The 27,961-nt window shown below is 42.1% G+C and overlaps 1 protein-coding gene across 1 annotated transcript in view; it reads right to left on the minus strand.

Moving 5' to 3' along the window:
- The window catches only part of chrna8 (cholinergic receptor, nicotinic, alpha 8), a 396,880-nt gene that overhangs the window by 75,119 nt on the left and 293,800 nt on the right, over positions 1-27,961 (minus strand). Inside the window, exons 6-7 of the mRNA XM_063047641.1 lie at positions 11,824-11,991; positions 6,834-7,028 (exon numbers count right to left, since the gene is read on the minus strand). Coding sequence (XP_062903711.1) covers positions 6,834-7,028; positions 11,824-11,991 — 363 coding nt within the window. The remainder of the gene's footprint in view (positions 1-6,833; positions 7,029-11,823; positions 11,992-27,961) is intronic.

Genomic DNA, 27,961 nt, shown 5'->3' on the forward strand with positions numbered 1-27,961 from the left:
GTCTGACCTCATCTATTGAACGATATTTTCATGTTTTTCAATGTATATGATTTCTTCAAGAAGAGAAGTCTGGCCAAAAATCGAGTAGTAACAATGCTAAGCAATATTAATGTGAAAACTGAGTGTGTTTAGCAAAGTAAAAATTCCATTTCACATTCTAAATCTCCAGACCCTTCTTATTGATTTGCTTCACTCAAACAGCATCTTTCCCTTATTAGAAAAAAACTGCTGAATTTGCACATTATTTTCCATAAATTTGCCACAGCAATTTAACAATTTTGATATTAAATGGAAAATTAAATGCAATAACTAATTTCTCATTTGAATAGTCAAACTCAACTGGACTTTATTTCAAATGACATCCAGTCAAACCTCAGAGTGAACTAAAATACTGTTCATCAATGTATGAAATAATTGCCTTTGGTACCCATTATGCTACAGTATTGGGTATTTACAAACTTCATCTGATAATGTAATTACATTTCATAACTCTGTTAAAAGCTGTATTCACATTGTGCTGATATTATACAACAAAAATGGCAATGCCGTAGGAACTTCTGTCCAAAGCACTGTACTTTTGTGAGGCTCAGTGTGATATTTATGCATAGAATGATTACACAAAAAAGAAAGGGATTATCTTAGTTACCCGATCTACCTCAACAATATCACGGGCATTTTCAGTATTTATTGCACATTTGGAACTGTCCTTGAAGTGAGTAGCTTAGTGAACTATTTTTGGGGGCATTTATGAGTCAACCCTTGTGTTGTAGGTTTAGAGTTATATAGAAGTCATTTTGAATAAAGATAGTTAAGAGAAAGGTTTTGTATGAAAATCATAATTACTAACTTAATTAATTGAATTTGATTTCCTTGTCTGCCATGATGGGACATTTTCAGTGATGGATAATATTTGGATGTTAAGGGATTCATGGGACCACAGAGTTACCACAAGACAGCCGAGGTTAAAGAATTTAAAGTATGGTGGATCACAAACAAGGGGCTGAATGGCCTACTCTGCTTCTATTTCTTAAGTTCAATATTTTTATTTACGAGTTGTGCTCATGGCTGTAAAGTTTGAAATTATTTTCCATTTCCATTTGCCCTTGAGGAGATAATGATAAGTCATTTATATCACCCACTGTATTCCTTCTGGTGATGGTAGTTCCACAGTAAAGTTTGGGAGGGAGTTTCAGGATTTAAACTCATCTGAAATGAAGGATCAGTGACAGATTTCCAAGTCAGGGTCTGTGGCTTGGAGGGAGTATGCAGATGTTGTTCTTACTCTGTGTCTGCCTCCTTGTACATTTCAGGGTTAGAATTTGAGGGTTTGGGAGATCCTGGTGGAAAAGCCTAACAGTGTATTTGAAGCATCTCAAAATTGGGGATGTTGGCCCGAGAATGCGCACTGACATTGGTTTGCTTTTCCTTCTGGTGAATTTGCAGAATTTTGGGGAGACAAGAGATATCTTTCCAGTGCTTAGAGGTATCTGACATAAGTTGCTCTGATCTCTGCAACATACAGATAATCAGGGTTCATTACTACCCAGTAGGCCACGAGTTTTGTGTCCTGGTTGAGCACTAGGTCTTCAAACCCCCTTTTCCTCAATTGTTCAGACAGACATCAATGACTGCTGAAGAAACCAATACTTATTCTACATTTTTTTACCAACCTACCCAGAAACATTGTGTCAAATGAAATATTGCCGTAAAATATCAGTGTTGAATGTCTTCAGGTTTCTTCAGGTAGCTTTTATTAGACAGTGCCTTAGCAACAACCTGTCAGTGCCCAGCCTATGGGGACACTGAAGGAAATAGGTTACTGGTTACTGAGCTGTGCCCTCCCTCAGGTGTGACACACTGCTGTTACATTTGCTGAGGAGAAAGGAAGATGGTGAGAGGGGAAGGAGTGAAGAGCAGGAGTGTGTGAAAAAGAGGGGTAAAGAGAATTGGGAGAGATGGAGATGGAAGTAGGAGTTTGGGTGGAGGGATGGCTGAGAGTGAGAAATATCAAAAAACACCAGGTCTTCTTGCATGTGAGAGTTACACTTAGGCCAATAAAAAGAAGTGAGATTTAAGAGCAGCGGTCACTGGGGGAGCTGACATCGTTGGAGTGCACTGAGTCTTTGGTGAGAAGAGGTGGAGGCTATTTTGGATCAGGCATTGTGTGAGCGAGCCAGTGAAGGAGATTAAGATCAGAGGCTTTGACTTGAGATGCTTCAGCATGCAGGCACAGGTGAGTAGCAGGTAAGACAGGTATGTTTTTTTTTAATATAGCGGCTAGTTAAAAAGATGCCAATTAATAATAAATAAAATAAAAAGGGATGCAGAATCAGGTGATGTGTTGTAGCTGCATGATGTGGGAGAAAGTGGACCCCATTGTGGTTCCTGGTGACCATATCTGCAGCAAGTGTTGGTTGTTCAAAGAATTCAGGCTCAGAGTTGATGACCTGGAATCTAGACTTCAAACACTATGATCCCTCAGGGAACTAGAAAATTAATTGGACCCTGTATCAGGAGGCAATCACTCCCATAAGTGTAACTACTTCAAATTTGTTATGTGTCCAGGACTAAGAGTGTGAACCGCAAGCAAGGCAGGTAGGAGGATCAAGAGGTAATGCCAGGGGAGTCTCAGCCTTTGGGCTTGCCCAACAGATTTGAGATTGTTGCTCCCTGAGAGGATGAGAGTCGGGGTTGTAGGAAAGATGAGCTACCAAACCCTGGTTCCAACAGGAAATCAAGTGGGGGGGGGGTGGGAGCGGGAAGGAGAGAAGAGAAATGAAGTTGTGATATGGGATAGTATAGACAGGGGAATAGACACGATTCTCTGTTGCAAGAATCAAGAGTCCGAAGGGCTGTGATGTCTGCTGGGTGCCTGGGTTCCAGACATCTTATCTGACCTGCAGAGGGATTGACAGTGGGAAGGGAAAGATCCAGTTTTCATGGTCCATGTGGGTACCAATGATGTAGGGAAAACAAAGAAAGGTGTTCTGCAGAGGGAATTTGAGCAGCTGGCACTAACTTAAATCACAGAACCAAAAAGTAATAATCTCTGGATTGTCACCTAAGCCATATGCACATTGGCACATACAGTTAATAAGATCAGATGTACAGCTCAAAGATTGGTGTAGGAGAAGTGGGTTTGTATTTTTGAGACGTCGGCAATAGTATTCGGGAAAGTGGGGAGCAATTCTGGTGGGACAGTTTCAACTTGAGCCATGCTGGAACCAGAGTCCTGGCAAATTGTGGAACTTGGGCTGTGGATAGACTTTAAACACATTAATGGGAGAGGGTTCAACAGCTTGGAAAAGTATGGATAAAGTAAAAGGGAAGGGGAATACCAAAGAGGTAATGGAAACTTTCTCAATAAGGAGTAAGCCAGAAAGTTTAGAAAGGGATCAGAATTAAACCTTTTAAAAAGCGAGTTAAAGAGAGACAAGAGTAGATTTCAGACCACTGGAAAATGACAATGGAAAGATCGTAACTGGGGACAAAGAAATGGCAGATGAACTGAATAAGTATTTTCCATCTGTCTTCTTTGTGAAAGACACCAACAAAATGCCAGGCACTTGAGTGTCTAGGAGGCAAAACTGAATGTAGTTGCAATTACTAAAGAGAAGGTATATCAACCAGTAGTAAATCAAGGCAATTGGACCTGCTGTGTTGTCTGGAAGATGTTTCGCCACACATCCAAGAGGCTTCTTCAGTTCTGATCCATGGTGGGTAGTCTTCCGGTTTATAAACTCTGTGAGTTGTTTAATTATATAGCAATCACGTGAGGGTTATTAAGAGTCGTAGAGGTAATGAGAGAGCCATTAGTCTTAACTTTGCATGAATGAAGGTGTGAACTGTTGTGGAGACACCGGGGTACAGCAGTTTGGACTGCATTGTAAGTAGCTGATAGGTAGTGTCGTACCTCACCCCCTCTGTTCAGGGATGGGTTTTCTAGTTTGACAAAGATGGCTTCTTTAACCGCTCTTTCAAACCACCTGTCCTCTGTGTCCAAAATGTGCACATTGTTATCATCAAAGGAGTGTCTGTTGTTCTTTAGGTGTAGATCTACTGCCGAGCCTTGACCTGAGGTGTTAGCCCTCCTATATTGGGCCATCCATTTGTGAAATGGTTGTTTTATAACACCGATATACAGATCTGTGCAGTTCTCATTGCATTGGATAGCATATACAATATTGCTCTGTTTATGTTTGGGTGTAGGATCCTTGGGTGGACAAGTTTCTGTCTGAGTGTGTTTGTGGGTTTGAAAAACACAGGGATTCGGTGTTTGTTGAAAATCTTTCTGAGTTTCTCTGAAACTTCAGCTACATAAGGGATGACTATGTTTTTCCATCTGTTTTGCTCCTTACCTCTGCCTGTTGGGCAGATGTCCCTGCTGGTTTTTGTTGCTATTTTGATGAAGGTCCAGTCAGGGTAGCTGCATGCTATCAAGGCTTCTCTCAAATACTTGTGCTCCTTGTCTTTAGCTGTAATGTTGGTGGGCGCATTCTCAGCGCAGAGATGTAGTATTCTGTTTTCAACGTCTTCTCATGTAAATTTGACGTTATTATCCAGTGTTCTGTGAAGGCTTGCACCTCATGGATTTTGATTCTAACCCAAGTGTCATCCACATACCTGAACCAATGACTGGGTGATGGTCCATGGAAGGTGTTCAAAGCTATCCTTTCTATTTCTTCCATGTACAAGTTGGCTACAAAAGAAGACACTGGCGCAACCAATTTTCTGCCTGTAGAAGACATCTTTGTAGTTGAAACAGGTAATATTGAGACAAAGGTCAAGTAAAATACATACCTGATCTGAGTTGGGTGTGGTTCTACTGTCCAGGGTACTATCCTGACGTAGCCGTTTTCTTACTATCCTGATAGATTTGGAGTGGGCATGGATGTAAATAAAGACGTAACACCAGATGGCACCACGGTCTCATCTGTATTCAGCTTCAGATGCTGAACTTTCTCGACAAAATCCTTGGAATTTTGGATGTGGAGTGCAGTTGCTGACCAAAGGGGCGAGAATGGGGGTAAGGTATTTCACAACATTGTATGTAACTGAGTTAATGCTGCTCACAATTGGCCTCCTTGCTTTAAACAACTCACAGAGTTTATAAGCTGTAGAACTACCCACCATGGATCAGAACTGAAGAAGCCTCTCAGATGAGTGGTGAAACATCTTCTAGACAACAGAGTAAGTCCAGTTGACTTGGTTTACTACTGGTTGATATACAATGACCTGCATGACTGAGAACCTTCATAGACGTAAGGAGAAGGTACTTGAGAATCTGAAAGATCTGACGTTAGATAAGTCACATGGACCAGATGGACCCCAATCCGGAATACTGAGAGAGGTAGCTGAAGAGATTGAGAAGGGATTATTGATGACCTTTCAAAAAAATCACTAGATTCTGAAATGGTTTTGGAGGAGTGGAAAACTTCAAATGTCACTCCACTCTAAAAGGGAGAGTGGCAAAAGACAGGAAATTGTTCGGCCATGCACAAATCTTGGAATTCATCTACTGTTGACTAGGATGCTTTGTATTCTCCTGAATTCTACTCCACTTCGTCACAGTCCACTTCCATTACCAGAACATGGAATTAGCAAAAAGTGAGTGGCAGTCTGAAAGCAAACGTACCAAAACATTCTCCATTCTTCTCCCCTCCACCTGTAGCATCTTATCCCATGAAAACCACTCCTAATGTGCAGCTTCAGCAGTGAAGGTGATGATGTTTGTGAGTGATGTGGTGAGTAAAAATGGAAGTGCATTAAAAAGTTGGACTGCGAGGATTGAGAAATGAAGATAAGCAGGCAAAGGTTGAAAGATCGGGTATGAAGACTGGAATATTTTATATTTGTTGTCCATATGAAGTGTCATTGGAGTATGAGCTACATATGATCAATTCATTAAAGTATATTGCAAATTACAGAAACTATGTTATTATTATTATTTTGTTCTTGAAGACAACAAATTAATAAGCTATGTTAAGTTAAAGCTGTAAACCTCATTACAGTAAAGCCTGTTCATCTGGCATGTTTGGTTCTTTAGTATTACTGGGCTAACAGATCTTTCACTCTAGTAGATGGTTGTGAATTAATATTTGAACACATTTTTAATTCCCTTTCTTTTAAAATGTTACACATTGGAATGGTTAATGTTATAAGATTAAAGGGTGCATGGCAAACAGTAACAGATGAGCTTAAAGGGAACCAGAGCCCAGGAAAGTGGGAAGGGAGTGTGGAGAATAGGCCACAGTGTTTGAAAGAGGATTTGGCTTGGTGTCTTGGAATGGAATGCAAGAACCATGGATTTGGTGCTTGGAAAGATGTGTGGGAACCAGAATCCCAGTAAATGGACAGGCTGTAGAGGAAACTGGGTCTTGGTGAGTCAGAAAGGAGCACAGGAACCAGGGCCATGGGGAGTGGCCATTTGATTACATAAAAAATGGTGGGGCAGAGGGGAAATATGAGAAATAAACATGGTGGAACTGGGCTGTGTGAGAACACTTAGAAAGATGGGATCACCATAGAGATGGAATATAGAAAGCCACTTTTTGCATTGATCTACCTAATGGTTGATCTGATCTGATTTAGTTGTTGTATTCAAAATAGAAAGCATTAATGCTCCTGTACTAATTACAATTGCTTCATGAAGTGCAAAACTTCAGAAGAAAATTAAAGAGTCTTCTGCATTTTGCAATAGCATCCAACTGCCTGTTTTTTTTTAAAAAAGGATTTTATGTTAGGCCTTGTTCTCTCTGTATGGCACAGATTATACATTCCATCCAAATGCCCCAAAATACTAAAAAAAGAGTAATTAATGATTCAGATTCTACCTAATGAAATTTTCTCTCCTGAATCTGCTGGTAATAGGAACACCAGAAGTGCCAATCCAGATATTAGAACGCATGGAATCAGCAGGTTTAGTCCATAATAAAGTGTACGCCTGCGCATCATGACTGTGTAGGTCACGTCTGGGTAGGGCTCATCACAGCACTCGTAGCGGAGTTCATTCCTTTTCCCAGGTACTCCTGCAACACAGTAATCACAGGCATTTAGCTTTTCCAGTAAAACCACAATTCAATACGTTACGTAGAACACTATCCTACAGGAGAAGGCAGAAAACATTTCAATTAACTACCATTGGATTGGGGTGCTTAATTTCTATTTGATGGCATAGCATAAACTTGTCCTTAAAATGTCTATTAGTTTCAAATCAGTCAAATCTGGAGGGAAGTACGATAGTCTATGGATTTCTGATGCCAGCATTAGATTATCTCAGAGTCATGTTGGACACGTTTTCTGGAAAGAATTGTCCGCTCATTTCATCGAATTATATCAAATTTTGTGATGATGAATTAGCATATAGGAAGGATATTGAAAATCTGATTGGGTAGTGCCACAACAACAACCTCTCAATCAATATCAGCAAAATCAAAGAGCTTATTATTGACCACAGGAGGAATGAGCCAGAAGTCCATGAACCAGTCCTTATTAAGGGAACGGAGATGGAGAATGTCAGTAGCTTCCGCATGTCACCAAAAAACTTAGTACACAGTAGAGTGTACCCTAAATGCTTGTATCATAGCCTGGTACGGAAAAACAGTACCCAACGTGCTCCTGATCTAGCATAAATAACTTCATTCACCGCTACTCTAAACTGATATGGGGATGAAGTAAGAAGCTGGGAGGGGATAGAAGGAAGACGTAAAGGGTTGAAGAGGTAGGAATCTAATTGGAGAGGAGAGTGGACTGTGGAAGGAAGGGAAGGAGCAGGGGAATTTGAGGGAGGTGATTGTCAAGTGAGGAGAAGAGAAGAGGTGAGAGGGTAGCCAGAATAGGGAAAGAGAAAAAGCAGGGGGAGGGGAAGGAATTACTGGCAATTGGAGAAATAGATGTTTGGAGGCTACCTAGATTGAATGTGAACTGTTGCCTTTTGAGGTGGACAGTGTGAAGGTGCTTGATGAAGTCTTTCCCCCAATCTGCTTTAGGTATCACCGATGTAGAGGAGTCGACACCAGATGATCTCAACAGACTTGCAGGTGAAGTGCCGCCTCACCTGGAGGGGCTGTTTGGGGCCCTGAATGTTGGTGAAGGAGAAGGTACTGTATAGGGGTGGGTTTTACATTTGTCCTGCTTTTAGGGTTAAGGGCCAGGAGGGAGATCAGTGGGGAGGTATGAGTGGAGAAGAGAGTCACACAAAGAGTGATCAGTGGAAGGCGGTGGGGGTGTTGAGAGTTGGGGAAAGAGAAAGATGTGCATTAGAAATAAGGTATTTATGGAGAATAATGAGCTGGATACAGAGGCTCATGGGGTGGTAGGTAAGAAAAAAGGAAAGTCTATCCCTGATCTGGGGGCACCAAGATAGTGCGAGGGCAGATGTGTGGGAAATGAAGGCAATGCAGGTGAGAGCAGCATCGATTGTAATAGAGGGGAAACTCCATTCTTTGAAATTAGAGAACATCTCAGATGTTCTACTCTGTAAAGTCTCATTCTGAGAACAGGTGTGGTGGAGACAGAGAAATTGAGAGAAGGACATCTCAGATGCTCTAGACTGGAAAGCCTCATTCTGAAAACAAGTGTGGCAGAGACAGAGAAACTGAGAGAAGGACAATTCAGATGTTTTTAACATTCTTAGCCTGGAGGTAAAATTCACCGGTTGTTACTTGAGAAGGCAGGTAGAGCTTTGATTTAAAGAATGATCAAAAGAGCATAGCCCACAACAGTGTAGCATTTGATCAGTGATTCCCAAAACATTTTGGGTCACCATTCCTTTTGCTCCCAGACCACATTCCCAGAGTCCGCTCTCCCTTTCTGTCCATTACATAAGAACTATAAGAAATTGTGATTTATGATGCACAGTGAAAGAAAATTGGAACTGCAAATTCAAAGCTGTGACAAATTATTACAAAAATATTCAAATTTATTTGAAGCTATAAATAAAATTATTTGTTTGTTTAATTACAGTAAAAACAATTTTCATTGACAATTTTAGAACGTACATTAGCAGTCCAACTATTCACTACTTTGTTTTTTCACCTTTCAGTGAGATGGACGGGCTTGGTGCAGTGATATTAGCTTCTCAACGTCAGGCTGAATGTCACTGAGAAGGGGTCTCAGATCCCCAGGTTCAGTAATTTGCATGTTCTGTTTTGTTTCTTTGAAAGAAGTTGAGCGACTGCACTGAAACTGCGCTCCACTTAATATGATGTTGTAAAGGCAATAAAGAACACCTTGACCTTTTCCCACTGTGCAGGATAGCATTCAGAGATTTCTTTTTTCCAGCCAAAAGTCTTCATATGACTTTGAACCGCAGCTTCAGCTCAAAGTAATGTTGTAGCGAAATCAGTTTTTCTTCCATCCTTCCTGTTAACTCCTCATTACAAGTGTTCAGGAATGGATTTATTACCCAATCTGGAATTTGGATCGAATGAAGATCCTGAAATCTCTCTGACATGTTTTTATGCAGCTCACCCAGATGGGCGCAGTATACTTGAAGATCATTATTTGGTATCCTCTCTTCCTCTTTCAACTCACAGGGGCACGGAAATTGGAAAAGGTCGCTAAGGTCACTGTTGCACATAAATAGGGTTAGCTTGGACAGAACTGTGGAAATAACTGATTTGATTTTGATAAAATTCACATCATTTCCTTGCAATTGGAGATTGATTTTATTCTGTGAATTTGTGAATAAGTAATTCTAACAAATAAGCAATGTCATGCTGAATATTCATCAAAGTTGCTGGTGAATGCAGCAGGCCAGGCAGCATCTCTAGGAAGAGGTACAGTCGACATTTTGGCCCGAAACGTCGACTGTACCTCTTCCTAGAGATGCTGCCTGGCCTGCTGCATTCACCAGCAACTTTGATGTGTGTTGCTTGAATTTACAGCATCTGTAGAATTCCTTGTGTCATGCTGAATATTCTTGAGTTGATTATTGAAAGAAGCATTTGAGTTTCAAAGAGCTTTATCACAGTTTCAAAAAGCACATAAAAGTGATTCAGGCCGTTTCCCTTTGAAAGCCATCTGACATCTGGGTACAACAGCAAGCATTCAAACTGTCATCTTTCTCAAATCAAATCTCTCAAAATAAAAGAGAATTCAGAGCATGCAACTTGATATTATTTACCATTGTGATAACAATATGTAATGATTGGTGCAACTGACCACTTGGGATTTTTTTGCGACAACAAAATGTGAATTACACAGTGAATGGTAAGTATCTTAGGTACACCTTTTTATTAAGGAAGTAATAACCTCATGCAGCATCCTGTCATTGATGGCGCCCCATTTGGTGCACAAACAAGAATGTTGCTGAGTGGAATGTCCTTCTCTTTGAAAAATTGGTCAACAACTCAAAATATTCACTTTCCATTCACATCTGTTTCTAGTCCTCTTGTAAATATCAACTCAGGGATCATGGTTTCATTTCTTATGAAGAAAAAAAAAACAAGAAGTAAAGATTTATTGCTTAGCAAAGTTGACTCATCCAATTCATAACAAATACTGTTGTCCTAAGTATTTTGCAAAATAAGTCTTCCACATTCTCAGGCATTTCATCAATTCATCTTTGAACAAAGTTATCGCTGAGCGGAATCACTTTAATCACTTGATCTGGTGATATACAAAAACATACTCAGAACCTTCCTTACCGCTGGCAGAATCAGATTTAGAAATGAGCAATGAAATGTTGTATGAAACAGGCAAACCATCACTGTTTTGTTGAGAAGTGCTGGGAAACATGTTCTGAAGTGTTTTCTGTTTCTGTAAAGTTTTCACAAAGTGACTTAAAATAAGTCAAGTTCTAGTTTGCATTATCAGAGCATACTCTTCAAATGTTCAAGGAGCCTGGATGGTTTTATTGCCTCATTTGAAAAAATTCTTTTTCACAACAGACACATTAGCTGTTGTTGGTTGATCAGGGCTGGTATAAATCCATATTTCAGATTCTGCACACCATATTGTCGATATTTCATTTTCCTTTGGTCTGCTTTGACTATTTTTGTTATGATTAAAGACCACAGTCAGTCACTTATTGTTTAAGTCCAACCTCAAGCACTGTGATCAATAAAGGGGAAAGTTCTGATGTTATCATCGCTCAGGCAAAACTGGCTTCTCTGCCGAAGGTACCTAAAGTGGGGCACCTACTCCTCGGTTGGGCCATCGGTTAGAGAAGTGCTGCCAGGATTATTTGAAAGAGAAGATTCTGAACCTTACCCCACTGAATGCCATTGCCTACTTCATAGGCATTGAGTCACTGTGTGATTTGAGCATGAGAATCTTATTACTTACACGGTACCACACTAGTGAGTGGCAATAATGTGCAGGCTGGGCCCGGAAATAATACAATTTCCTCAGTACAGCTTCACATAATATGCCAAATAGAGAAGTGTCACATTGCTTTGCAACAAGAATGTGCTTTGAGCAAAGTCTAAGAGAATGGTGGGTTAGCAAGAGCCGAAGAGATTATGTGATCATTGTAATAAATCTTAAGTCACTGAGGGGCAAATGCCTATAATAAGTAATTCATTTCTGAAATTAATCCTGTCATTCCTCAGTTGCCCCCCTCTTCACCACCCCCTTTATCTTTATCTCCTCTGTAGAAACTCTGATCATCCCCAGGAGCTAAATATTGCCTGATTTGGGAACCACTGGTCTAGCTAATGTGCTCACTGTCTGGACTAGAATTTTCTAATGCTCCATCACCATTAGACCACAACAGAGGGAAAGAACAAAGTGATGTCTGTGTACATACCCTTCCCTAATTCTAATGCAGTCTCTACTCTCCTTCCTTCTCAGTTTATGCTGTTAAGAAATTAAGCTTACCAACGAGGTCCCATTCTCCATTAGGTATATAAGTAGAAATATCAGCTTCCATCATCTGCAGGTCCAATAGCCAACCATCATGTGTCCAGGAACCAAATTTCAAATCGCATCTCTGGACATCAAAGGGGAACCAGCGAACATCGATGTAGCAGGTGCTCTTCAGAATACCTATTTAGAACAAAGATAATAAAGCAGATGATCTTAATTTTTAATCATAGCTCAGTATAATTTCAAGTCTTTAACAGTCCTTTCGTTTGGAAAGGGAAGGCCCAAACTTCAGGATTTTCAAGAGCTTGGAAAATGTGTAGGTAGTTATCTCTGATTTACTCCCTGTGTCACTCAATAGCAATGATAGAAAATGCAGGTTAGTTTGCAGTTAGAGGCATAGCACAAAATAAGGGATATTTCTGGGAGAATGGGATCTGTTCTAGAATGAGAGGGGCCTGTCAAAATAACCTTGGGAAAGAGATACAACAGTGTGGCTGGGGTGCATTTACACTAAATTGGCAAAGGGAAGGCCATCCGCACACGCCAGTCTCTCTTCTCCCCTCTACCATCATTCAAAAGATCCAAAAGCCTGGAAGTACATATAATCAGACTCAAGAACAGCTTCTACCCTGCTGTTCAATGATTCTGATACAGAACTAGCCTCTGTAGTATCCAAGACATCTTCAGGGAGCAGTGCCTCGGAAAGGTGGTGTCCATCAGTAAGGACCCCCATCACCCAGGACATACCCTCTTCTCATTGTTACCGTCAGGATGGAGGTACACAAGACTGAAGGCACAATCACAGCGATACAGGAACAGCTTCTTCCCCTCTGCCACCTGATTCCGAAATGGATACTGAACCCGTGAACACTACCTCACTTATTTCTATATGATCTCTGTTTTTGCACTATGTTTAATTAAACTACTAATATACATATATATTCTTACTGTAATTGATTTGTTTATTTATTTCCATATTATCATGTATTGCATTGTGTTACTGCCACTAAGTTAACAAATTTCACATTTCACAACACACGTCGATGATATTAAACGTGATTTTGATTCTGATTCCCTGGTACAATAAGATGGACTCTTGATCTCACTATCTACTTTGTTATGATCTTGTCCTTTATTGTCCTCCTGTACTGAATTTTTTTTTCTATAGCTCTTGCACTTTATTCTGCGTTCTGTTATAGCTTTTCCATGTACTACCTCATTGTACTGTGTGATGATTTGATCTGCATGAACAGTGTGCAAGACACAAAACCTCAGTACATATGACAATAATAATAAACCAATTCCAATTTTAATTTCAAAAAAGTGCAGCTGCTCGAAACCTCTAGAGTAGGAAGTAGTGAAGCATTAAATAGGACCAAAGTGAAAAAAGAATATGAAAAGACCAAAACAGGGTTAGAACCCAAGACTGGAGAATCACTGAGACTTAGTGTCTATGACAAAGACAACAAAAAAAATGCTGGAGAAACCTAATGGATCAGGCAGCATCTGTGGAGGGAAATGGATAGTTAAGTTTTAGATCGAGAGCCTTCAACCCTTCGGCTGTCTTGCCTCTCTCTTTCAGTCCTGGTTGAGGGAACTGACTCAAAACATTGATTGTCTATTTCACCTTCACAGATGCTCTCTGGCCAGAAGAGCTCCCCAGCAGAAGAGTTCCCCAGTTTATTGTTGCAGATTACAGTATCTACAATCTTTTGTGTCTGTAACTGAAACGTAACTGAAAAGTGGCAAGAATAGGAATGTGTGCAGGGAAGATTGGGGGAAAGGAAAATTAATGGGTGCTGGAAAATTAAAGGAAAATTACTTATTATAGTGGTGGAGAAAGGAAGCATCTGACATGAAGAACAATGACTGTTTGGTTAGAGAAAAGCTAAAAGGAAGCTGTCATCCTATAGAGAAACAGAACAGGTGAGAAATCACATCTGACCTACAAGAAGTAGTAATATTAAATAGCCTAAAATAGTGTCAAATGGCAAATGAGGGAGGGGAGGGATTTTTAAGAATTGTGAGAAAGAGATAACCATTGTAATGGTAGCTTAATTGCCAGCAATCACTGTTTGGGGTTTGATTCCTGCCGTTGTTTGTAAGGAGATTTACATTCTCCCCATGACCATGTGGGTTTCCTCTGGGTGCTCCAGTTTCCTCCCACACTTCAAAAATGTATGGTTTGGGTTAGAGAGTTATAGCCATGCTGTGTTGGTGCTAGAGGCGTAGTGACACTTGTGGACTGACCCCAGCAAATCGCAAACAATGATGCAAACAACGCATTTCACTGTATGCTTTGATGTTTTGATGTATATGTGACAAATAAAGCTATCTTTCTTCATCTTTGAATGTAATGTCTGTAACTGAAACAAAAAACAAGAAGTTGGAGTTAAATAGTTAAATTTTATTTTCAGTATTTTGCACAATGAAGGAATTAATCTGGCACTGAGGCATAAGGACAAATGGACCAGTGTCACTGGGGGAATATTTGTAAACACTGATCCTCCAGTCAAATTGTTCAGATTAGGATGATGGTGTGGTTAACTGGATCAGCAAATTTGCAGATTTGAGGGTGTAGTGAGGAAGGCTATTATGGCTTGCAGAGGGATCTGCATCAGCTGGAAAAATGGGCTGAAAAATTTCAGAAGAAATTTAATGCAGACAAGTACGAGGTTTTGCACTTCTGTGCGACCAACCAGGGTATGTCTTACAGAGTGTACGGTAGAGCACTGAGGAGTGTGGTATCACAAAGCGATCTGGCAATACGGGTACATAATTTACTGAAAGTGTTGTCACAGGTAGAGAGGGTCATAAAAAAAGCTTTTGGCACATTGGTCTTCATGAATCAATGTATCGAGTACAAGAGATAGGATGTTATGTTTACTTGTATGAGATATCGATGAGGCTTTATTTGGAGTATTGTGTGCAGTTTTGTTCACCTACCTACAGAAAAGATGTAAATAAGTTTGAAAGAGTATAGAGAAAATTTACAAAGATGTTGCTGAGTCTGGAGGATCTGAGTTATAAGGAGAGATGAAATAGGTTATGACTGTATTCTTTAGAATGTAGAAATATGAGAGGAGATTTGATGGATGTATACAAAATTATGAGGGGTATAGATAGAATAAATGCAAGCAAGCTTTTTTCCGCTGAGGTTGGGTGGGTACAACCAGAGTTCATAGCTTAAAAGAGAAAAGTGAAAAGCTTAAGGGAAACATGAAGGGAAACTTCTTCACTCAGAAGGTCCTGAGGGTATGGAATGAGCTGCCAGCACAAGAGGTGCATGTCTGCTCAATTTCAATGTTTTAGAGAAGTTTGGATAGGTACGTGGATAGTAGGGATATGGAGGGCTATGGTCCTGGTACAGGTCATTTGGAGTAGGCAGATTAAAAGGTTTTGGCATGGACTAGATGAGCTGAAGGGCCTTTTTCTATGCTGAATGTCTTTATGACTCTGAGAACTTACATAACTTGTCATTTCTTTCTAAATAATGGGAGGTGCCATATGAGCGGATGATTGCAGAGATTACAACACTGGTTTATAAGAGGCTAGGGCATGAAAACTAAAATCCAGCACTGTAAATAAATAAAATTGTTAAATGGACAGAAAGCAGAGAGTTGTGAAAAATATACAAAATGCTGGAGGAATTCAGCCGGTCAGGCAGCATCTATGGAGAGGAATAAACAGTCAATATTTCAGGCCGAGACCCTTTATCAGGTTGGAAATGAGAGGGGAAGAAACCAGAATAAGAAGGTAGGGGTAGGGGAGGGAGATGCCACTTGCCAATTTGGGTTTCAAACACTCCTTCCCAGTAAGACAACATTTCACCTGCAAGTCTGCCGGGTCATTTTCTGTATCTGGTGTTCTATGTGTGGCTCCTCTTCACTGGTGAGACGTGACATAGATTAGGGACCACTTTGCTGAGTAGCTTTTTTCCATTCACCCCAACAGGTGCGATTTCCAGGTGGCCACTCATTTTAATTCTACTTCCCATTCCCATTCAGACATGTCCGTTTATGGCCTCCTCCATGATGGGAACACTCTCAGGTTGGAGTAGCAATGCCTAATATTCTGTCTGGGTAGCCTCCAACCTGATAGCACGTGAATTGATTTGTCTAATCTCTGGCAATTTCTCCTCCTCCCCCTTTTCTCTTTTTCTATTCCAGCTCCTTTCCTACCCCTTCTTCTCTCTTTACTTGCCTATCACCTCCTGCTGATGCCCCTTCTCCTTCCCTTTCTCCCATGGTCAACTCTTGTCTCCTATCACCTATCACATCCCAATTTCTCAATTTATCTCCCCCTCCCCCACCCACCTACCTACCTTCACCTATCCCCTTCTGACTCTTCCCCTCATCTGCCTTCTTCCCTCTTCCTTTGCAGTCCTAATGAAGAGTTTCAGCCTAAAACATCAAATGTTTATACCCCTCCATAAATGCGGCCAGATCTGCAGAGTCCCTCCAGCATTTTGTTTGTTGTTTTGGATTTCCAGCATGTGCAGCATTTCTTATGTTTATGAGTTTGATAAATGGTTGTTTTCTAAACAGTAAGAGAGTGGGAAACACACACAAAATGCTGGAGGAACTCAGCAAGCCAGTCAGCATCTATGGAAAAAAAGTACAGTCAACGTTTTGGGCCAAAACCTTTCGGCAGGACTTCTCTTGTTTGTGCGTATTTCCAGCATCTGCAGATTTTCCCTTGTCTGAATCAGAATCAGAATCAGAAACCTTTATTATTGCCGAGTATGTGGACACATACAGGGAATTTGATGCCGGTTTCCCTGAGCTCTCGCTGTACGGAACCAAAAAGCAAACAAAACAATAGTGCAAATAATCGTGAACTATATACAATGAGATATACCTGTGTATGTACAGGTGGACTTGGTTTATAATAGACTAAAAATTTAAGACTGATGGTATACGGAAAGAAACTGTTCTTGTACCTATTTGTCCTGGCATACAGTGATCTAAAGCGCCTACCAGAAGGAAGGAGTTGGAACAGGTGATGTCCAGGGTGTGATGGGTCTACAATGATGCTGCTTGCTCGCTTCCTGACTCTAGATGCATACAAGTCCTGGATTGAGGGCAGCTTCACACCAATAATCCTTTCCGCAGCCCTGACGGTTCTTTGGAGTCTATTCTTGTTTTGTTTGGTAGCTGATCCAAACCAGACAGTGATGGACGAACAGAGAACAGACTGGATTATTCCTGAGTAGAATTGAATCAGCAGCTCCTGAGGCAGGTTGTACTTCCTGAGTTGACGTAGGAAATACAACCTCTGCTGAACCTTTTTGATAAGAGTGTCCACGTTGGGTGTCCACTTCAGGTCCTAGGATATTGTGACATCCAGAAACCTGAAGGTCTCCACAGCAGACACAATACTGTTGAGTATAGTGAGTGGGGGGAGTATTGGGGGGCTCCTCCTGAAGTCCACTGTCATCTCCACAGTCTTGAGCGTATTTAGCTTCAGATTGTTCTGACCACACCAGAGAGCCAGCCGTTCCACCACCCGTCTGTATGCAGACTCATCACCGTCTCAGATAAGGCCAATGACAGTTGTATCATCTGCAAACTTCAGGAGTTTAACAGATGGATCCTGTGAGGTGCAGTCATTAGTGTAAAGGGAGAAGAGCAGTGGGGAGAGCACACATCCCTGGGGGGCACCGGTACTGATTGAGAGGGTGGGCAGTAATTTTCTCCAAGGGCAATTTCTGGGACAAGCACTTTTTCAAGTGATTATGAGTGTGCAGTATCAAACTTTAAAATTTGCATGCAACACCGAAGCTGAAGAATCAGTAGGAAGTAGAATGATAATAGGATGATACTGAGTAAGTTAGCAAAATGGAAGAATAGGTTGAAGACTTCAGCCAGTCAATCGGCATTGAGAGAAAGGGGAATATATTGGCTCAGGGCTTCCTCAGGTCAGGGAGAGAGTTGAGGGTTTACAGTTTTGGAAGCAGGGCGTTTTGGCATGAGGACGGTACGGGGCAGCACGGTAGCATAGTGGTTAGCACAGCGCTTTACAGCACAGGCGTCACGGGGTTCAATTCCTCCCACTGTCTGCAAGTAGTTTGTTCATTCTCCCCGTGACTGCACGGGATTCCTCCAGGTTCTCCCACTGTCCAACGATGTACCGGTTGGTAGGTTAATTGGTCACTAAAATTGTCCTGTGAATAGGCTAGGGTTAAATCAGGGGAATGCTGGACAGCATGGCTCAAAGGGCTGGAAGGGCCTATTCTGTGCTGTATCTCTATAAAAATAGATAAATAAACAAACAAACAAATAAGACAAAACTGAATTATATTTAAATTATTGAAGGACTTAGTGCCACTTCACATTTTCCCTCTTCCACATTTCTTTTGGGTCCTCTTTCAGTGATGCTGAAAGCAGTTAGTTGTCCAACAGAAGATGGGTGAGACTCCCCCTGATTAATTTTATTATATCTTCTTCTCCACACTCACCTCACTATCTGTGTACCAATATGGATCATGTACAGATATTCCAAGTACCAAACTGATTCCAGCAGTTGTTGCCTCAGTGAGCTGAAACTTTGACCCACTGCATGGTAACACCATTGTGGAAAGTTTTATCGTGGAGAAGTTTCTGAGCACGGCTCTTCAGGCAATGGACCGATGCGAAATGAGTTATAAAAATGGAATACAGGTGAACCACAGTTTCAATACTGAAACCACTGTTAAGTCATATGTAATAATGTTCAAAGAAAATTAAGGGGAGACATAATTATCGGAGAGAAGTGGATACAGGTGAGAGAAATGACCTAAGTCAATTTCTAGCAATACACATAAAAGTTGCTGGTGAACTCAAGAGGCCAGGCAGCATCTCTAGGAAGAGGTACAGTCGACGTTTCGGGCCGAGACCCTTCGTCAGGATTTAGTCAATTTCACTGAGATGGGACTATTACTACTTACAGCATTAATCACGTGAAATGATCCTAGAAAATATTGCTATCAAGACATTCATTTTTTCCCCACAATTATAATGCAATTTATGACAGATAATACTCTAGACATGATTAGTTTCTTACGGTAATTACAATTATAAGTGGACTACATTGCGGTATTTGTTTCAAAGCTGTTGCAATAACTACTCAATGCTGCTAATCTGTCAATCAGAGAATGAGGAGTAAAGGGCAGTTCATCTTGTAAAGGAAACTGATGTAACAAGATCCAGTTTCTTATAAGAGAGTAAACAAATTTAGAATGACAGTTGCTATCATTTCCATGCTTCACTAAATAGGACTAAACGTTTGCCACTCTGGTTGGGAGTCAGTTATAAACACATGGTTTGAGAGGTGTTAAGTCTGCTGGTTATTTTAGAGAAATTCTCCTATTCTTGCTGGTTTCTTCACTACTATATGCCTTTCTTTTATCAGAGTGTTGTTCATTTCATAAACACCGATAAATCCCATGATAAATTGTTCAGAATTAATCTATGGAAAGTATGATCAGTGAAATGATAATATTGAGGATTAGAATGTACTGGGGGAAAAAACAGACCATTTGCTATTAAAACCAGACCATATTCATAAGTGGTATTGAAATTTTATGAACTGGATATAATAAGGGTGCATGCAGGTGTTTGAGAGCACAGTAACTTTTTAAATCGTTTTGTAAAACTGTCTGCTATTGATCCCTTAAATTATTTTATGGTGATTACATAACAAATGCCTTTATTATAGCAAATTGGATAAGGGAGCGATGACATTGAGTTAAACTATTGTCAAGCAATTTGTGTCATGCTGTATCATTTTACGCTTAAGTTATTTAAAAGGAGACTGAAATGTTGTTCCAGTGCCATAGCTAATCTCCTGTGAGCATTGTCATACCAACAAAAATCATACCTTTGATAAAGAATGCTTGAGGTAATGGAATATCCCATTTAACATGAGTATTATCAAACATAAAGAATTTCAGGATGAATATTGTATACATTTCTCTGACATTAAATTTACCTATTGAAACCTATTGAAAATTAGTATGTGACATAGGGAGAGCTATCAAGGCAGATGACCAAAGAATTGATCATGAAGAAAGTTTTTGGCGGCTTTTTAAATCAAGGGAGAGGGGTGGAGGCAGAAAGATTATGGGAGAAAATTTCAGAATTTAAAGGCAAGGCAATAAAATCCATGAGTGCCAATGGTGAGACGATTAAAATCAGAGAAATCAAGAATCAAAATTGGAGATATAAAGCGATCCAGAATTTTGAATTAGGTGTGTAGAAGATTTAGTAAGGTGGAATTAACAGTGGTCTTAGGATGACTATTTAGAGCAAAGATGAAGATTTTCAAATTAATGCATTGTGAGAGCTGTGTGAGGTGAGAAGCACAAGCAAAATGAGTGGTTGCAATCGGCAAGCTAAGATAAAAACAAAATATTAGCTATTTATACATTCCTACATAAGACTACTGCTATATTGCTTATTGATTACATATCAAAGTAATCCAATCCCTGTAAACTACTTTGGAACTTTTAGATATACCTGATAACTTGTTGCATCAGTACAAGGTTTTCTTTGAAAAAAAACTAGCCAATTCTATTTATTAGGTACCAGAATATTTAGCACTTGCTTAAACTGAATGTTCAAAGTATGTTTTAAATTAGGTCAACAATGCAATACACAAGTGTATCATGAACCATATCATGGAATGATTGACAGAAGAAACTAGATCTCTTGTTAGGGAGTGAGACAGGGAAGGTGACAGAAGTTTCTTTTAGACGAACACCTTGCATCTAGTGATCATAATGCCATTAGTTTCAAGATAATTAAGAAGCAGGAAAGGTCTGGAGTTGGGGTTGAAATTCTAAAGGCTAGAAAGGCCAATTTAAAAGGTATCTGAAAGGATTTAACAAGTGTGGATTGGGACAGGTTGTTTGCTGCAAAGGTGTACTTGGTAAGTGGGAGGCCTTCAAATGTGAAATTCTGAGAGTGCAGCATTTGTGTATTCCTGTCAGAATAAAAGAAAAGGATAACAGGTTTAGGAACCTTGGTTTTCAAGAGATATTGAGGCTCTGGATAAGAAAAAGGAGGCGCACAGTAGGCATAGGCAGGAGGGAGCAAATCAGGTACTTGACAGGATTGAGAAATGTAAGACAGCACTTAAGAAGAAAATATGGAGGGCTAAAAGAAAGCATGAAGTTGTTCTGGCAGACAAGGTGAGAGAGAATCCCAAGGGCTTCTACAGATATATTAAGAGCAAAAGAAAGGTTGTAAAGAAAGGTTAAAAAAATAAGCCAGGAAATTATAGGTCAATGAGCCTGACAGCAGTAGTGGGTAAGTTATTGGAAGGTATTGTAAGGGACCTCATATTTGAGTATTTGGATAGACAGGTACAGGTTTGGGACAATAAACATGGCTTTGTATGTGGTAGGTCATGTCTAACCAACCTTTTAGAGTTTTTTGAGAAAGTTACCAGGAAAGTTGATGAAGGCCAGGCAGTGAATGTTGTCAACATAGACCTTAACAAGGCCCTGCATGGGAGGTTGGCCAAGAAGGTTCAGTGGCTTGGCATTCAAGATGAGGTAGTAAATTGGGTTAAGCAATGGCTTGTCAGGAAAAGACAGAGTGATAGTAGATAGTTGCCTCTTTGACTGGAGGCCTGTGACTAGTGGTGTGCTGCAGGGGTCACTGATCAGACCGTTGTTGTTTGTCATCTACACCAATGATCTGGATGATAATATGGTTAACTGGATCAGCAAATTTACAGATGACAAGATTGGGGGTGTGGTGGACAATGAGGAAGACAATGAAAACTTGCAGTGTGATCCCGAAAACCGGGCTGAAAAATGGCAGATGGAATTAATGGAGACACGTGTGAGTTGTTGTCCTTGGGGAGGACAAACCAAGGTAGGATTTACAGAGTGAGCGGTCAGGTCCTGAGGAGAGGAGTAGAACAGAGGAATCAGAGAATACAGATACATACTGTGATTCCTTGAAAGTGGCATCCCAGGGTGCTTGATGGTGAGGCCCTCTTAGTGGATGCCCTGGAATACTTCTAGGGGTAGATAGGCTTGTAAAGAAAGCTTTTGGCCCATAGGGCTTGATGTGTCAAAGTAATGAATACAGGAGATGGGATGTTATGTTGAAGTTCTATAAGACATTGGTGAGGCCTAATTTGGAGTACTGTGTGCAGTTCTGGCTACCTACCCACGGGAAAGATGTAAATAAGATTGAAAGAGTGCAGAGAAAATTTTAAAGGATATTGCCCAGACTTGTGGACCAGGGTTAGAGGGAAAGGTTGAATAGGCTATAGGACTTTATTCCCTGGAGCAAAGAAAAATAAGTTGAGAGGGTAAATGCAGGCAGGATATTTCCACTGAGGTCATGTGTTAAGGCTGAAAGGTGAAGTGTTTAAGGGGAACACGAGGGGGACCTTCTTCATTCAGAGTGTGACAAGAGTGTGGAACGAGCTGCCAACAGCTGTGGTTAAAGCAGGTTTGATTTGAACATTTAAGATAAATTTAGATAGGTACATGGATGGGAGAGGACTGACGGCTATGGTCTGAGTGCAAGTCAATGGGTGTAGGCAGATTAATAGTTCAGCACAGACTAGATGAGCTGAAGGGCGTGTTACTGTGCTACAGTCCTCTATGACTCCAAGTGGTACCATAGGTTATTGCAATATTTAATTTCTGCCATCTTTTTATTTTATTCTCTCTCCTGCTCTCACTGACATTCATTTTATTTTCACTTTCTTTTGTCTCTTTTTCTCCTTGCCCTCTCACTTTTATGCATGAAAATGGTCATAAAAGAGAATAGATGCATAATGCTGAAAATATCAGTATGTAACAAATGAGGGCAATACTGGGGGAAAGGTGGATTTAGGGAAAGGAGAAAATAAATTTAAAGGATTTAAAAGAAGTTGGTGACATTACACAACTTGACAATTTTATTATTATGCACATTAAATAACGCGTTCTGACAGCATTCCAACAGGATAAGCACACTTGATTAATTTTGTAGTCACTATTAGATGTTGTAATGCTGAAAACAACCTTAATTTTCTAAAGAAAATATTGACATTAAAATATTTGTACAGCAAGTACAAATGGTTTTTCACTGCTGATATTTGAATGAAATTTGCAATGGAATGAATAGCTGATTTATGGTGATACATACTTTGCAAAAATGCTATTCTTATTACAAGAGGTTCTCATATTAATTTAACCAGTATTTGTTCAAAACTTTAAAACTGATCTTCTGGAGATGTTACTCATTTTGTTTGTGTTGAGATATTTTCAAGAAATGGAGAATATAGAGCACTGCGGGGTATGTGAGAATACACATCCCTTGAAGAAGGAACAGCTACCTTTTTTTTAAGGAGAGCTCCAAATTGCAGGTGCTGGAATATCAGATATTGAAGTTGCTGTCATTCTGAGATTTAAAAAAAAAACTGAGATGCTGGAAGCCATGCAACATCTGTGCAATAGGAACAGTGTTAATATTCCAGGTCAATAACCTTTCATCGCAATGAATATGTAGTGTATGGGTGGATATGAGTCATATACAGGCAGAAAGAATTAGTGTAATTAGGCATCTTTGCTTAATTAGTGTAGGGTTCTCAGTAATATTAACTGTAATGTTAACTGTTAACTGCTAATTATAAAATGGCTCCTCTGAAGTGTAATAATGAAATGGCTTCTTTGCAATGTTAACTATGAGGTAATGTTCTCTGTAGCTGAAATATTTGGGTTATAGTTATAGATAATGGAGGAACTAACCAATGGAAGTTATGTTATTCTATCTGTATGTGTGGGAACCTGGGTGAGTGTGTGGGCTTTTCGGGAGGAGAACCGAAGAGGAAGGACATGCTGAACGCGCTTTGGTTGACCACCGTGGTTGGTCCCAGGTGGCGGGTCGAGGAGGTCAGAGGAGGTCGGAGGGGATTTAATGGTGGAAAGAAGACCCCGTTAATTGAGCTCCAATGGTTGTGCACAAAGTGGTTGAACTCTGCTAAATTTGGCACCTTTTACTTTGGTTTTACTTTGTATCTTTATTAATTACATAGTTCCAGTAAGATCTATAAAGTATAATCTGTAAATCGTACATTGTGTGCTGTCTGACATTTGATGTGTGAGTTTGTACCAGGGTGCATTACACAGCAACTGCGCAAACCTGAGACACGGTTTGGCGGGCGGGCGGGGTTTCCCCTAGATAAACACGAGCCGATAGCCCTGAGTGTTACATTTGCAGGGCTCGTCCGGGATTGGATTCTGTAGATGCTGTGTTATCACTCTGTTTGAATTACAGTTGTCATGAAGACTGCCTTTCAGCGATGGTGTGCGGCTGCGAGGGTGCCAGTAAGCAATGCATGCGTGTTGAGGGGAGTGGAGACTAATGGATCAGAGGAAGTGATACTCCGAGGTTTGAGTATGGGTAAGCCTGTTGGCAAAGTGGAAATTGTATCGCGGAACTTTGATCTTGAGACGGGCACAGGCCTGGTATTGGTGTAAACAAGCGAAGACTTATGAGGGGCAGAGTTGGCAGAGGAGATTGGCGTCCCAGGAGAGGCGTAACCATGGCATCTGCAAATTGTTGGGGAGGGAGTAGTCGAAGCTGAGCAAGCTGTGTTGCCCGCATAGCGGGGAGGAGATCTTAAGGAACAAATTCTTTCGGTACTGGAGGATGAAGGGAAGGATTGGTCAGATTTCGAAAAATTGGATAGTTCCTGCCCTTTAGCGACAGCTGAGGGTTCCGAGTTGGCATCTGCCATTACCTCCTTGGCGCGAAAGACAGAGAATAAGAACTTTCTCTGGGATAACACCCACCCCTGAAGGGGAAGAATATTATGAGATGTGGATAGAGTAAACGACACAGTTGTTAAGTGTGGGGCAGTGCTCGGATGAGGAAAAAAGGCAGTGATTGGTTGAAAGTTTGCAGGGAGTGGCAGATGGGGTAGTGCACAGTGTGAGGGACAACCAGCACGCTGTCACTCTGAAGGATAATCTGGAGGCCTTGGAAAGTGCTTTTGGGTTGACCGGGTGCTCCTGGGATCTCCTTGGGAAGTTTCAAAACATGCATCAGGAGCAGTGTGAGACGGCTTGGGGGGCTACAGCGCCGGGGGGGGTCATTCGAGCTGAATAGGTGGATCAGGTAGTTAGGGGTGCCCAGGCTGAGGACAAGATCGCTTGGGGTGTCCGGCAGTCCTATGAAACGCGCCCTCCTCTGAGGTTTGTTCAGCTGATCAGAGATGTGAGGGAGGATGAAAATGCGTTGAGGCCGTGGGAGGACTCTGTCAGTGGGGTGAAATCCTCAGGTGTAGCCCCCGGTGATGAAGTGAACGGAGCCAGCTCCACCCGGAAATTGATGGAAGAGCTGGTGGCTGGGCTGAGAACTGAGGGGTCGGTAGGCAGACCCCCTCCTAGACGGACAGCACAGAGGGCTGCGAGTGGTGGGGGGGTCCGTGAGAAGAGGGGTGGCAGGGGATGTGCTATAACTGTGGGGAAGAGGGCCACTTCCAGCGGGAATATAAGCGGCAATGAGTCTCTCGGAGGGGGAGTCCCCGGGCAACCAAGCAGTGAGAGGTGTCGGGAAACTTAGAGGAGACCCAGTGAGGGAACGGCCTGGTGTCTCTTGGGGAACACGTTCCCAGCGATGTACCAAGGAACCCCAAAAAGCGAAAGACCCGATTCTGGAAGGATCAGTGGGACCCCAATCCTGTGTGTCGCTACAGATAGAGGGAATCTATGTTAAAGCCATACTCGACACTGGGTCACAGGTCACGTTACTATACCATTTGTTTTACAACCAGTATTTAAACCATTTGCCCTTGACCCCATTCAGTGTGCTGGAGATTTGGGGCGTCAGTGCTGGTGATTATCCGTATGACGGGTATTTGTCAGTGAGACTGAAGTTTTTAGAAGCTGATGTGCGTGTGTCCAAAGTTCTGAAGACATTAGTGCTGGTTTGTCCAGACCCAGTTGAGATGGCGGGGGGGGGGGGGCTTCAATTCTGTTGGGGACCAACACCCCTGTGGTGCGGAGGCTCATAGGGGCCTGCCAGGAAAGGGCGGGTGAGAACTTTTTGGAGACCAGGGCTGTGCACCCAGTGTTTCGAGCAGCTTTTGAGGCAGTGCGGAGCCACTCTGGGCCGGATACTGAATGTAAGCGAGGGACTGAGTGGTGCGCCCAGTCGAAGTCTAAGGTAATAAGGCCCGGGGAAGTAGTGAGGGTGATAGGAACCCCCAGATTTCCCGGCGTACTTGATGGCGAGGCCCTTTTAGTGTACGCCCTGGAAGACCGTGAGGGGGAGTCACGATTTCTGGCTGGGGTGCTGGTGAGGCCTGAAGTGCAGAGGCCCTTGGTGGTACAGGCAAACAGGATGGCTGTGATTGTCAGGATCACCACGACGAGAGAAATCACCTTTAAGAGAGGGATGCACATTTGTTCCCAGTAATTGTAATGTCAAGCAGCCTGCTGGGCGTGGGGGAACCATTGGAAAACAGAGGGAACTGACTGCTGAGGCCTTTAACTTTGGGGTCTCGCCGGTGCTGCCAGGTTGGAAGAAAAGGCTGGTGGAGAAGATGTTGAAGCTGGAAGATGTTTTTTCCCGTGGCGAGTTCGATGTGGATTGCTCCAAGAACACTCGCCACACCATCCGGGTGACTGAGGACACCCCGTTCAGACAGAGGTCGTGGCGACTGGCCCCTGCAGATGTGGAAGACGTGCGCCAGCACCTGCGTAAGTTAAAGGAAGCTGGGATCATCTCTGAATCTCAAAGCCCTCATGCGTCTCCAATAGTAGTGGCCCGGAAGAAGAACGGAAGTGGAAGAACGCATGTGTGTGGACTAAAGGACTCTGAACTGGCGCACTGTCCCCGACCAGTATACAGTCCCGAGGATCGAAGATGCACTGGCTTGTCTGAGTGGGGTGAAGTGGTTTAGTGTGCTGGACCTGAGGAGTGGATGTTACCAGATCCCAATGAGTGATGCTGATAAAGAGAAGATGGCACTTCTATGTCCTCTAGGATTTTTCCAGTTCAAAAAGATGCCCCAGGGCATATCAGGAGCCCCTGCCACCTTCCAGAGGGTCATGGAAAAGACGGTGTGGGATATGAATTTGTTTGAAGTGTTGGTGTATTTGGATGATTTGATGGTATTTGGATCCACCTTGGAAGAGCACGAAGTGAGGCTACTGAAAGTGCTAAGCAGACTGAAGGAGGAAGGGTTAAAACTCTCCCTGGACAAATGCCAGTTCAGCAAGACATCTGTTAGCTATGTTGGGCAAATAATCTCACGGAATGGAGTAGCTACTAACCCGGCTAAGATAGAAGCGGTGACCACATGGCCCAGGCCCCAGACTGTGAGTGCTCTGCACTCATTCTTGGGGTTCTGTGGTTATTATCGGAGATTCATGAAAGGTTACGCCAAAGTGAGTCACCCCTTGAACCAGCTTCTGCGTGGTTACCGCGCAGGGGCAGGAAAGTTAAAGGAGATGGGAGACTGGAGACTATCTCAACCCGTTGGAGCCCTTCGGATGCAAAATGTGAGGAGGCTTTTAAATCGCTGAAAGAGTTGCTGACCCAGGCACCGGTGCTGGCTTTTGCAGACCCCCGGTTACTCTATGTACTACACACTGATGCCAGCCGAAAGGGATTAGGGGTCGTCTTGTATCAAGATCAGGGTGCCAGGTTGAGACCTGTAGCATTTGTCAGCCGGAGTTTGTAGCCCTCGGAGAGGAACTATACCACCCACAAGTTGGAGTTCCTGGCATTGAAATGGGCAGTGGTAGATAAGCTGAGTGACTATCTCTACGGGACCAAGTTTGAGGTGAGGACAGACAACAACCCACTTACTTATATCCTGAACGTCGGTGAAACTGGATGCTACAGGCCATCGGTGGTTGTTGGCCTTGTCGTCGTATGATTTCAGCCTGAAGTACCAGCCGGGGAGCCAGAAGGTCGATGCGGACGCTTTGTTCCAACAAGCGCATGAGGGACCGGAGAGGGACCAGGCGTGGAACAGCATTCCTGCCTCTGGGGTGAAGGCCATGTGTCAGTTTGCTATCACTGTGAAGGCTGAGGAAAAGGAAATGCCGTATTGCGCAGTGAACCCATTGGAGGCTTCTGACGATGCCCTACCTCCAGTTTACTGTGACTTGACTGCTCTGAAGGCCAAACAGCTGCTGGAATTGAGT

Source organism: Mobula hypostoma, chromosome 5, assembly GCF_963921235.1.
Source record: "Mobula hypostoma chromosome 5, sMobHyp1.1, whole genome shotgun sequence".
Taxonomy (NCBI): Eukaryota; Metazoa; Chordata; class Chondrichthyes; order Myliobatiformes; family Myliobatidae; genus Mobula; species Mobula hypostoma.